Source organism: Tenrec ecaudatus, chromosome 2 (assembly GCF_050624435.1).
Source record: "Tenrec ecaudatus isolate mTenEca1 chromosome 2, mTenEca1.hap1, whole genome shotgun sequence".
Lineage (NCBI taxonomy): Eukaryota > Metazoa > Chordata > Mammalia > Afrosoricida > Tenrecidae > Tenrec > Tenrec ecaudatus.
In genome coordinates, this window is record NC_134531.1 from 72,164,519 (window position 1) to 72,178,132 (window position 13,614).

The 13,614-nt window shown below is 41.9% G+C and overlaps 1 protein-coding gene across 3 annotated transcripts in view; it reads right to left on the bottom strand.

The window, feature by feature from the left end:
• Positions 1-3,293: 3,293 nt before the first annotated feature.
• Positions 3,294-13,614, bottom strand: part of POC5 (POC5 centriolar protein) — a 37,766-nt gene continuing 27,445 nt past the window's right edge. For 2 of the 3 annotated variants that reach the window (XM_075541188.1, XM_075541186.1), the window contains 2 exons: positions 7,060-7,236; positions 3,294-3,653 (listed from right to left, as the gene is read on the bottom strand). In XM_075541188.1, the coding sequence (XP_075397303.1) occupies positions 3,510-3,653; positions 7,060-7,236 (321 nt within the window). In that variant the 3' untranslated portion in view covers positions 3,294-3,509. The remainder of the gene's footprint in view (positions 3,654-7,059; positions 7,237-13,614) is intronic. The other variant, XM_075541187.1, reaches the window with a different exon arrangement.

Here is a 13,614-nt window from a genome sequence, read left to right on the forward strand (position 1 = left end):
ATAATATACTGATTTTTCACTAGATTACATGAGGATAATAATCTAACAAACTCCTTCCTGGATGATCTCAACTTGCTTCTGCTGGTGTCCTTGACTTGCACTCATGCAGTCTCCACAGGGGTTTGTGGAGGAGCTCACCAGGTACAGCCGCTGAGGTTTCTCCTGCTAGGTTCAAGTCACACATCCCTGGGTAGTTGTCTCAATTAACTGTTTGTGCCAGCCAGACTCCACATGCTTACTGTATGTCTCAATGGCTAAATTTGCGTTAACTTGGGCCAACACTAGACAATATACTAGACCTAGAAAGCTCTTAACAGCAATATCACCACATTCACTCAAGTTGGCCATGTTGTGTAAGGGTTGGGTCCTGAAACCATTCCTGATTGTAGGTTGTGGTGAGCTGCTTGTCAGGTTGATTATGAACCACAACAGCCCTAGAAGACGGAGTAGAATTGCCCCGAGTATTTCCAAGACTTTGGAAATCACATCTTGTAGTCCCACATGCTGGCTGTGCTTTCTAACGGCCGATCTTTCGGTTGAGTGCTTTAACCAATGCACCACCAGAGTTCTTTGTTTAATTGTAGGTCCCCTCCAAAAAGCAATCTGAATTCAAAACGTATGTGCCGCTACCTAATTTGAGTGCAAATCCAGGGGAAACAGAATTGTTTTACCCCACTGGGATGTTAATTTTGGGATGTGCTTGAGCGAGCCTGCCCAGAGTAGGGGCACAAAATGGAAGTATTATTTTGTTTGACTCAAAGCTTGCTGGCAGCGATTGGATTGCAGTTGTTTGCCGTACCAGTAACTGGGTCAGAATAAGTGCTACCTGAGAAATATCTGGAGATACTTGCTTTGCTGCTTAAGATAATTCAGAAACCGTCTCAGGAGTACATTGACAGGGAGCTGCCAGACTCAGGTGGAATTCAAAAGAGGACATGGAATAAGGGATATCATTGCTGATGCCAAATGGATCTTGGCTGAACGTAGAATACTACAAAGATGTTTGTTTCCCTGGGTGAACATTTGGCTGTGAGGACCGTAACCGACAGTGGATAGCTTTGAGAACTGGAATTCCCGAACACTTAGTTGTGCCCATGTGGAACCTGTACACGGGCCAAGAGGCAGTTGTGTGAACAGAACAAGGACACGCTGGATGGCTTAAAACCAAGAAAGGTGTGTGTCAGGTTTGTAGCTGTTCACAATTACTCAATCTGTATGCTGAGCAAATAACCCAGGTAGACTGTATGAAGAAGAATGTGGCACCAGGTTTGGCAGAAGCCTAATTAACAACCGCGGAGAAGCAGATGACAACAACCTTGCTTGCCGGGAAGACTGGAAGCACTTCCTGAGGTGCATCAAAGAGGACAGCCTGCAGTATCAATGTGCAGAAAACCCAAATCCTCACAATCGGACCCATGTAGACGTGACTGAAATCGACAAGGATTTCATTATACTTGGGTCCACAATCAATGCTTATGGAAGTAACAGTCAAGAAACCAGACGAAGTACAGTCCTGGGCCAATCTGTGACACTTCTTTAATGTGTTAACGCGCACTGATGCCACTTTGCGGTCCAGAGTGGGCCCAACCAGGTCAGGGTATTTTCAATCAGCTCATATGCACGTGAAACCTCAATATGAAGTAAGGAAGACCAAAAATGAATCAACACACTTGAATTACAGTGCTGGCGAAGGATTGTGGAAGTCTCATGGACTGACAGAAGAACAAGGCAATCTGTCATGGAGGAAGGCTGGCCAGCAGCTTCTTCAAATCGAGCTGACAAGACTTCATCTCACACACTTCAGACACGGTATCAGGAGAGTCCAGTCCCCGGTAAAGGACATCATGCTTGGTTGAGCGTCAGTGAAAAAGACCATCATTGACAAGGATGACTGACACAGTGGCTGCAACGCTGGGCTCCCCCACAGCATGAGGCTGGCGCGGGACCACGTGTGGCTCTAGTTTGTTGCACATAAGGTGGCTACGGGTCGGAGTCATGATATCTAAGAACACAAAGTATCTGATGCTCTTTTTAAAAGATTACCAACCCCCCTCCCCCCAAATCTCCGTAACTATCCTCTCAAACAAACCAACCAACAAGATCCATACCAATTCCCAGGGAGTCCATTCGGACTCATGGTGACGCTGTGTGTATCATAACAGCATTGCGCTGAAAAGAGTTCAGTGACTTGCTATTTGGGAAGCTGGCTGGGCCTTTTTCTAAAGGTACCACTGGGTGTATCCGAACCACCAACACTAAGTTAGTGGTCAAGTGCTTATCCATTCTCAATATCCAGACTCACTGCCATCCAGTCTGCTCTCATTTATAGCGACCAGAGGACAGGGTGGAGCTGCCTTTGTGGGTTTCCAAAGGTGCACTTCTCGATGGGAGTAGAAAGCCGTGTCTTTCTCCCGCCCAGGGACTCCTCACACATGGCCAGATGGACCTCTAATTCAGAAACAAGCCTTAGTGTGCCCCTTTAGAACGCAGGTCATACTTACCGCCTCAGATTTATTCTCTGACGTCCTGCTTTTATGAAACTAAAGCATGCTCGTTGAGGTCCGTTAAAATATGGAAATTGAGGCCTGAGAGATTCTTCAGCATCTACCAGCTGATCTCTTAAGTACTTTGTAAAATCCACATGGGAGCTGTATTCCTCATTTCACATGTTACAGGAAGCCATTTAAATGGGCATCCAGCTCCAATTAACACAGAAAGCCAGCAGCAAAACCATAGAAACCAGGTCTCCTCCTCATTCACGCTTTTGCCCCGATGGTTTCTTTTCACTGGCCAGCCACAGAAAAGTTCCCACCTCATCTGAACCTGAACGGTTTGTGGAGTTGCCTCGGGCTACCTACCCCACAGGGCTGCCCAGACATCCAGGGAGAGTAACGTGGGCTCAGTGCTGCTGGGTTTCAAGTAATGCCAGAAGAACATCAGAAATAGGGTCGTTCCAACAGGAAATTTCTTTTAAATGTTTCTATAACTCTGTAAAATATTGTTTTCTCTCTTTAAACATTCCAAAGCATTCATGGCCACTTCCCTCCTAGTTTAAATTGTCGAGGAGTGGAAAGTGGAAAGATCAAGATAATTTCTCTTGATCTCCAGTCTTTTAATTTAAAATTCAAAATAACTTACTTTTATTAGTTCTAATCTTTTAAGTACATTTCCCTTTCAAAGTTCACGTAACTACAGTCAACATTAGTTCACGGGATTTACATATTTTGAGAAGCAGTGACAGGAGGAACACATTAAAAAAAACAGTAAGACCAGTTTCTCTTTTAATTTAGAAAGTTTTACTTAATTGCTTAAATAAAAAAATAACATTAAAATAATTTCTACATGTAGGTACAAAGGATGGATGGCAGAGCTTGAGTCTCTGGTAATTCTGAAAAGATGAACATGATATATCTATGGTGTGCTGAGAAAATGTCAACTTTTTCAATCAAGGCCTTCCAACCTTTGGTAAAGCAGAGGAGCTAACAGACCTCACTATGCAGAGATTCGTGTCAGTCCACGACTTTGATGGAATGAATGCTTGTGAGAGATGGGACCTGAGATGACCTGGTGCCAAGAGATCTGGAAGCTGAGGTACTACTTTCATGATGAATGGCCCGGGGATATTTTGCTGCAGTTGCCTGAGGAATGGTTTGCTGGAAAGACAAAAATCGACTTTAATAATCTCACAAATACATACATACATATATATATATATATTTACTATCATTTAGTCTATAATCTCACTGATTATTAAGCACCCAGTGGTAAACACATGCAATGAGTTGGATGAAGCAGCCAGATAAACAACAAAGTGTTTCCCCTTCAAAGGAACCCACCCTCAATTAGGGCTGATTCAGAGTGCAATAACCACAAGTTGGTATTGCGCCATCTTTCTGGATTCTAAAACATGTCGTGGGGGTCAGTCCTCAAGGAAGAATCAAGCAGAATCCTGTACTGCTTACAGAGGTGAAGCACAGAAAGGGAGGGACTTTGTGGTGTTGAAAGAAGGCCCAGCCCCAAGCCATGCCCCAGCAGCGAGATTCACGACACTGACTAGGTACAAACAGATTTCTATTTGGATCTTCCTCTCAGAAAAACAAAAGTATTTGCAATGAAATCATAGATATTGATCAAAAAATCCACTATGTAGTTTAAAAATTAAAGATACAGCTTTTGCTGGAAACATGAGTGAAGCATCTCACAAACAAAAGTCCCTGCCAGATTCTACTGCCAGAGTAACGGAGCTCCTCTGTGGGGAGAGGCAAAGAACCTTCCTTAAGGAATTTTGTACAAATGTTTTTTGCACATTAATAACAATAAAATCATCACAAATAAGTAATGTTCTTGCGACTGATGTGAAATTTCTGTTTCCAACCATCAAACTTTATCAAAAGAACTATTTCTCTTTGGAGAGGATAAAGAAGAAATGTAGAAATAGGTCTAACTATGTATAAATAAGTCTATGATTTAATCTTGCATATTTAAGACTAAAGACATCAATAATAAATAGTTACCATTGCTGTTCCCCACTCACTACCATCAAGTCAGCAAAGCCTATAGGACACAAAACTGCTCCCCGGGGCTTCTCAGACTGTCAGTCTTTATGGGAGCAGAGAGCCTCATCTTTCTCCCATGGAAAGGCTGGTGAGTTTGAACTACTAACCTTGTGTTACCAGTCAAATACTAAACTCACCCAAGTACTAGCATATGCAGATAATCGAGAGCATGAAGTAACACAAGGAACAAGCATCTGCCCAGCAGATAGGGCTAATGTATACTGTACACTGGACTTGTAGTTTATTGGTGGTAACTTTCTAGTACAGTTCTAAATCTTGACTTCTTGGGATAAAATTTTAAGGACAGAGGACTGCCATTGGGCCAGTAATCCAAATCAAGCAATAATGGGTGTAGTGTACGGCTGGCTGTCCAATATACTTTCAGTCACCAGAGGAAGTGCACACACTGAACAAGCAGATGGCAATTTGGGAGGTAAAAAGTATTTAAAAATTATTCCCTTTTCTTCTGTAAAATATAAATTCCTATCATTATTACAAATACAAAAGACTGCCTAAATTAGTGAATAAATAATACTTAAGTGCCCTCTTCAGTGCCTTTCTACCTCAGTCTCTCTTTATACACATTATAAATGTGCTGATAAGAAATGACTAATTCCTTGTATGCAAGAATATTTAGACAAAACCATCAGTGTTGTCTCCATATCCTCTACTGGACTTTGTGCCTCCATCGCTGATCGTCTACTTCACTCTGACCACGCTTTACCTGAACTCGGACCAGCATTCAAATCTTCCATATGATGTTTGTCAATATCTTGACATAGTAAATAGGTAAGAATCTTTCCTAACCTCGAGGATTTACAGATTTTCCTAGTAGCTTTAATTAGGTTACGTTTCTTTTTTCTTTCCAGTTTACAAAGCATCTTTACACAGTTCACTTAAATTTCCCAGATTGTCTCAAGCAAGTCTGGACCTCACCACCTTCTTCCACACTCCCACTACAGAAGACAAGGCAGAGAGAGGCTCAAATGCTTTACTTGATCTGGGTAGAATCACAAAGGCAGTAAGGAGAAAAGTTGGGTCCCAAACTCAGCCTTTTTTGTGTAACGAGAACTTATTGCTAACGTGCTCTTTAAAAGACACACACACACACACACACACACACACACACACACACACACACACACAAAACAACCACACTGACAGTTGTGCTGTGAGAAGGAGAAGAAAACTTGGGAGGGGAGACCCTGGAATTATAAATTATAAATGGAGAAGCAGGACACCATCTGCACAAACACCATATTTTGGTCTCTTGTTAATAAATGAAAAAATCATTCCTGAAATGCCTGTTTTGGTCAATAATTTTTACATTGTGTGGAAGAAATAATCTTTTCAAGAGAAATTTTCTCAACAGAGGAAAGGTAAATATAGAGCAGATCTGACAATTATAAATACGAAGGGGTACCCCCCAAAAAAACCCGAAAAATTTTTTCAGAACTATGTATTTATATTTATATTTAAACAAAACAACCGCATCACCTTCAAAGTACTCTCCATTACACTTACTACATTTGTCGAATTTGTGATTCCACTCTTGGAAACATTTTTCAAACTCATCTGTTTGGATGGTTGACAGCGCCTCCTTCATTTTTTCCTTCACTTCTTCTATGTCCTCAGATCCCTGTCCTTTCATGTCCCTCTTCATTTACAGAAGCAAAAAGAAGCCGCAGGAAGCGAGATCAGGTGAATAAGGTGTGTAGGGTAGGAGAGGCATGCTGTTTTGTTTTTCTTTCACCAAAAACTGGCGCACTGAGACGGCTGCACGAGCAGGTGGCAAAGCCAGTCCCCCGTCTTCCACAAATCAGGCCTCTTTTGTCGCACACTGCTGTGCTATCTTTTCATAACCTCTAAACAGAAAGCTTGATGAACAGTCTTGACCTGGTGGAACGAACTCCAAGTGCTCCAAGAGTTGATTTTTTTGGCTGCTGGGGAAGTTGATGGAAATCCAGAACGAGGTTTTCCATCAATTGACATTTCACCTTTTTGGAAATGAGGAAACGAGCGACACGTACACTTTGAGTTTTCCCCACAGCGCTGGCCTTGTACGCTGTGTCCAACATCATAATTGTTTATGTGGCATTTTCTTGAGCAGAAAACAAAAATTCACAGCGGCACCCTGTTCTCTTAAATCAGCCATCAAAAAAACAAGGTCTGAGTGAAACTGCTTTTATGAAAAAATTCACTGTGACCAGAGGGAACCTTCCCAGGCGACACCGCTGGGTGCACTGACTCAGAGCGAGTTGCTGGAAGCATGCCTCGCAGGAAAAAGGCATGCCATGAAAGCTGCGCTCGGCCAGCGCAATTCCAGGTGTTTGGGGTACCCCTCGCATACACAGGCTACCACAGAAAAAGGCAGGACCAGTACTAGCTATCATCATGAATTGCGACACCCTGCCTCCCCCCAGCATGTCATCTCAGTGTTTTTTCCTCAGCAAACTCTCAGGAAAAAGACTTTTTGATAAAAGGTCGTCAGATGTGGACTCACCATTGTGACCGGATGATGCTTTTCCACAACAACTGAGCTCATGGGAGGAGAAACTCCCATTATCGCTAAGCCACTACTAATTCTGTTCTTGGAAGCAAAGTCACATCTCCCTGTGATCCGGGCGGTGATTGTCCTGCCAGCTTTCTGTTGGCCAGCTATCACAACTCTGGGCACGTGCTAAACAAACAGAGAGAGATCCAGTGGTAAAACCCACAGCAAAACCGAGAGAACTGTTGGTTCTTTAGCATATGAAGAAAATAACTAGATATTTGACCAGCTTTAGAGGGGCGTGGGGATGGGAACCTCCCCCAAACATAAGACCAAATACCCACCACCAGCCTTCAATCAGGGCATACTGCTTCACAGGCTTCTGTGGACTCTTTCTAAAAAAATCATTTTGGAATAATGACAGACGCACAGGGCACTGCAATTGTCCCCCTGGTTTCCTGCGATGAATACATGTTGCGTCATGACAGTACAACACAGAGCTAGGACGTGGGCACTGGTAAACACTGTGTGTGGCTCTACAGCATCTCCCTCCCATGTGTGTAGATTGTTTGTCTACCACTGGCGTCCAGGGGCAGGACCGCTCGCTCGCTCACACCATGCCCCTTCCCAACCCTGGCCTCCACTAGTCAGGTTCATCAACTCTCTTACTCTTTAGGCATAATTAGTATTATTAACTGCTTAATTACTTGTGCTTCTTTATCATATATATATATATTTTTTTCATTAAGCAATACAGACAACTGACTGCTATAATTTTTAAGGACATGTTTTCATACTAGCATATTACATTGTCCAATGGGTACAGGGAAAAAGAAAATGTTGTAAAACTGAGTGTGGTAAATAATGTACAACTCTCTTCTTGGTATAGTTGAATTATTGAATTGAATGATATGCGAAGTGCCAATAAAATGGCTAAAAAACAACAACTAAATTACAGTATGTCTAACAGTCTGTTCTTGGGTACACGCTGCCTCTTCTTATTATAGTAGATAGATTTGGAAACCAGGACTTCCCCTTTCTTTTGGGAGTCATCTCCACAGCATACACTGCCAGAAATGAGATGATCCTATCCTGAAAGAATGTCATTTGTCATTTTTATAGCTTTTGTTACTAATTGCTGGTTGAACATGCAGAAAGCTTTACGTGTACAGCAGGAGTAGTGCATTACTCATTGTTAATTCACTGCCAATTTTAACTGTGTAAGTCTGGGGAAGAACCTACAATATGATTTAACCTATGGTTCTTTATTAATGTTTTACATTTGTATTCCATTTTGCCAACTACCCGTGTTCCTTAACTTTTTGCCAGGGAAGGATGGCTGTCCTCCTTTAGGTTTTTTGGAATAGCTTCTGATGAATATTAACTTCATTTACCAGAGAGTTCTCTGGTGGTCTGAATCACTTCCTTTTCCCTATAATTTTCATGGTTTACTCTTCAATGCACTTAAATTAAAAAAAAATTGTCAGCAGTCTTAGCAAGAATTTTTAATTTCCATAAGTAAAACAAAAGCAACCTGTTTTATATCTCTCTGTAAATTTTACTCTTATTATTTTCTAATATTTAGTTCTTTAGGGTAACTTTAAGAATCTAAACTTTCAGTATTAATTATTGGTCTAAATTAATTTTCTCTCTAACAATAGTTTTTTCAAAAGCATTGATTAAACATTCACTTTCCCCTACTGGTACAGTTCTTAGGCTGTCATTTATTAAGTTTTTCATATACCTGCACCTAGCTGTACATGATCACCATCACATAGTGAAAACAAACAATAGTGGGCTGTACAGGATGCCTCTGAAAACATTAAGTGACAGAATACTGATGTGTTTCGAGGGCTCCAGGGAAAATAGCGTTATTGATGTTTTATAAATCCTCAGAGTTGGGACTGAATTCATTGCAGTTGCACAGAAAACCCACGAAAAAACAAAGAAGAGAAAAAGGTGATTAATTACAGGAAAAAAAACTACACTAAAAAGGCAGTGTAATTATACGACACGTTCACAACTCAGCTATGTTTTCAGTCATCAGATAGTGACTGAGCGAATGTTAGACTACATACATTCATTGTATATATGCATGGACATGGAGGGTGTCAGAAAGGACGAAAAAGAGAGGGAGTAAGAAGTTATCAGAAGGTAGTCCACAGCATGTACACTGGTACAGGTCAGAGCTGGAAACACGGAATCCTGGACAGATACACCCCTCAGGACCTATACTGAGAGTAGTGATGCCAAGAGGGGAAGGGGAAAGTGGGGGGGGGGAGGGAGGGGAAACCGATCACAATGATCTACATATAAACCCCTCCCCTGGGGAATGGACAACAGAAAATTGGGTGAAGGGAGACATCAGTCAGTTTAAGACATGAAAAAAAAATTATAAATTAACAAGGGTTCATGAAGGAAGGAGGGTGGGGGAAGGAGGGCAAAAGAGGAGCTGATACCAAGGGCTCAAGTAGAAAGCAAATGTTTTGAGAATGATGATGGCAACAAATGTACAAATGTGCTTGATACAATGGATGCATGTATGGAGTGTGGTAAGAGTTGTACAAGCCTCCAACAAAATGATTTTTAAAAAAGCTAATTGTAAAATAAAACTACTTAAAAAGCTAAAAAAAGGAAGTTATCAGAAGACCTTTTCATACAAAGTAGGAAGTAGGGAGATACTGTCTGAAACTGATAAAGAAACAATAACCAATTGTTTTTGGAAAAGGTAAATAGGAGAAACAACTAACAGTGCTTCGAGAAGGGAAGTCAGAGGGCTGTTTCTCATTATAATCCTTGGAGAAACTGCTTTGCTTTTTAAACTATGAACTTTTCTGGATCTTCGGAATTTAAGAAACAAAGTATTAGATTTTAAAATATCCCACATGTTTTATGGACTAAATTAATGTTTCTGACCCCGAGGAACTTCTATTGTACTCCTTAGAAAAATATGGGACAAAACAGATTTCAGAAATTGTTAAAGATCCTTAAACTACAAAACAAAAATTTGACAGCAAGAAAATTCCCCACAAATGGAAAACCTGAATTTTTCATCTTCTTGTTCTCTCACACTGGAGCAGCAGGTACGCAGGCAACCCCGTGTTATTAAGTCCCGCATCTAGGCAATTCCTACCTGTCCTGTAGTGATAACATGAGATTTGTTCTCCCTTTGAGATTGAACCAACTCAAAAAATACCAAAAACCTCGCTGCCATGGAGTGAATTCCGACTCACAGTGGCCCCTTTAGGCCAGGGTGGAACTGCCCCTGTGGGTGCGTGAGAACCATCCGCGCTCCTCACCGGCTGGCTCTCCATCGCCATCGCTCTCACGTGCCGCATGAGTCGCTTTCCATCATCAAATGGCTTCTCTTCTCCTCTTGAACCAAAGTAGGGCTAACTAAGGGCTGTATACACCTGCTCGGACTCAAAGCTAACGAGACAGCTGGCCAGGGATCTCCTTCGTAACCGTGGGACTGACTGCCCGCCGGGGGCGTATTCCCATCCATCCACGAGGCCTGTCTGCAGCTGGAGTGCGCAGGAACAAGGGCCTGCACGCCGAGCCAAGTGCGGACGGACGGAGGGACACAGCTGGGGATGTCCAGAGAGGCTACGCCTCGCCGAGCTCAGCCGGCACTGACACAGGACACCCTCAGGAAGGTGGGAATGTACCCTCCACGGCACGAACAGATTTTGAAAAGAGTTGTTCTGAAAATCAAAAGAGCTTTGAAAGGAACACGTGCTGCTATAGTAGGTGGAGAAAAAGTGTTTTAAAACACAGAAGGATTTTATGCTTTGTAAGTTTTATGATCATGCTTTACTTTGTAGAAAATGAACTGGAAATCATAAAAAAACACACCGTGAATGCTCTTAATATAAAGAAGTTGACTCAATTGCACCCTATGGAGCCATACTTAGTTTGACTCCACTTTACAGACTGGAACATTAGTAAAAATTGTATATTTTTGGATAAAATTGTGTGAAAAGTATGCATGTACGTGTTTTAAAAATCATTCCTTGCTGATATTTTTTGATCAATGTGAATTACTAGTCCCACTTATGTTGGATCCTATTAAATTTATTAGCTTAGCTGACTTAGAAAATGCTATTACAAATCTTAACCTTCTAAGTCATACCAATGAAAGGGGAAAAATAAGAATGAGTATATAAGAAAAATTCAAAGAAAATTACATGAAAAGCCTCCACCAAAACACGGAGCCCTTGTAAATACTTAGTGTAAATGCATCTTCGCATTTGACAGACACTCTCTAGTGCAATGTGCAGGGCTGGTTCAGATACAGGACTCCGAAGACCGACTGAAGGGCTGGGCTCCGCTGTACCTCTCTTTCTTATCGTGCCCATGGGCAAATCACTCTAAGCTGCGCTTCCTTGTGTTTATAAAATAGGGAAAACAGGCTTAACTGTCCAAGGACATCCTTGCTTTTCCAATTTAGATGACGGGAAGGCTGGAAGAGAAACCTCATTAAGTAGGGTTAAAAGGCAAATGGAAACTATCTTCAAGAATTCCAACTGGAATGAACAAAGATGAAGGTGCCATCTACTGTTCAACCTCGTGAACTGCAACATCTTTGCTTGTGATAACCTGCTAATTGAAATATGTCGACCGTGACATTCTGAGAGTGTCCTTAATATACTGAGATGTTTACAAAAAGACATAGCTTCATAGATCAAGATTTTATTTCATTATGAAAATAGGGTAAGATTTCTTTCCCCAGACTTTTCTTCCCAGTGCTCTACAGCTTGCTTTCTGCACACCACTCCTTTTAGTTACTGAAGATACTGAGAAGAACCCCATTTGAGGCTTCACAGGAAGCCTCTGTGACTAAATAACACGCCAAACTGGGTCTGGAGCAGAAGCCCAGTCTCCCTCTTCTCAGTAGCGCCTTCACCTTGGGTTCACTGCACAAGGCCTCTCTTGGCACCTGCTTTTGCTATCATGGGTGGATCGCCAAAAAAGCAACCAGAGGAAAACTGGAGCAGTCCAGGTAAACACAGAAGGAAGAAAGCTGCCATTCTACTTACAGGCTGACGTACATGTGGTTCTCCGTTCCACCTTGGACCTGAAGGCTGTTCTAATGTGACTAAAACTGGCCGCACATGTTTGTAACGGGTGTGGTGTGTGTTGGGTGAAGGGTGAAGAGGTCGGGAGAGGGCTGGGTAGACTATGTTGTGTTTTTCAGGTTTCAAAGAGTTCAAAAGTATCCCAGATGATCCAATTAACTTTACAAAATGTGGTAAAACAAAAAGGGGGCCAACAAATTCAGTGAGTTATTTCATGCATATTCAAGTTTTTAGGTAAATCCACATGTACAAATAGTGTAGTCACATTTTGAGAAGGGCATTAAAAAAAACCTAGCTCTACGAAAGGCTCAAGTAGAAAGCAAATGTTTTGAGAATGATGAGAGCAACAAATGTACAAATGTACTTGACACACAATGGATGTATGTGTGGATTGTGATAAGAGTTGTACGAGCCCCCAATAAAATGATTTAAAAAATCTAGCTCTGTGTGTTATCTGAATGTGCAATGTGAACGACAATCCAGAAGTTTAAATAATCATTCACTGTGCTTATCTCAGAGAGGTCATTTTTAGAGAATCACTCCTAAAATGTAAAGAAACACAGCTAAGTGTATGCCAGGGTGAATTTTAGTTTGTGTCTTACTTCTATCAGAAGACCCCCCCATGGTCAAATGACTCTTACTAGCCAAGTGCCATGTGACACAGCATTTCTTGAACCTCTTTGAGTCAAGAAGAAATGCTACAAATAACAGATCTTAACAAAATCAGCAGCTACCAACAGGCAGAAATCGGGTGACAATGAAGTTGGAATACTAAAGGGAACCAAATTCAATGCCTCCAGGAGAGCTGTCCAGAGCAAGGCCACCTTCTGATGGCCCCCCAAGAACTCAGTACGCAGCTAGGGCTTAGGGAGAAAAGGGAAGGCAATAAGATCAGAACCACCTCAGCAACGTTATCAAACCATGTGTGCGCTTGTGCCAGGCTCGGCGAAGAGGGAGGGGTATGGAAACCCACCGCCATTGAGTCTAGTCTGACTCAGTGACAAAGCCCACAGAGGCGATTCTCACAAATGTGGTTGCTCATCATTAAACCCTTCTATGTTGAAAACAGTTTGAAGGATGCAGGTTCGGTAAGAAGACATCAAAGGAGTCAGAAAGCAGCCCTGGTAGCATACTGGGTTACATGTTAGGTTGCTGACCACAGGTTTGTGGTTCAAACCCACCTGCCTCTCCAAGAGAGAGCGATTTATTGCCTAAAATTAGCACAAAGATTTACAAGTTTGGAAGTCCAGTGGGGATAGCTCTACCCTGTTGTATAGGGTCACTATGAGTTGGAATGAACTCTATGGGACATATGAAAAACTTTGGTCTGCAACTCTTATATTAATACCTTGGCTTACTTCACTGTAGGCAAGCTCTCATATAAATGCTCTGTCTTCATCTCCCCTCTGCGCCTCCTTAACCACAGCTGAGTTTCACCACAATTAAGACGCAAATGAAAACCAAACCAAAGGAAAAAGGGATTAACAGA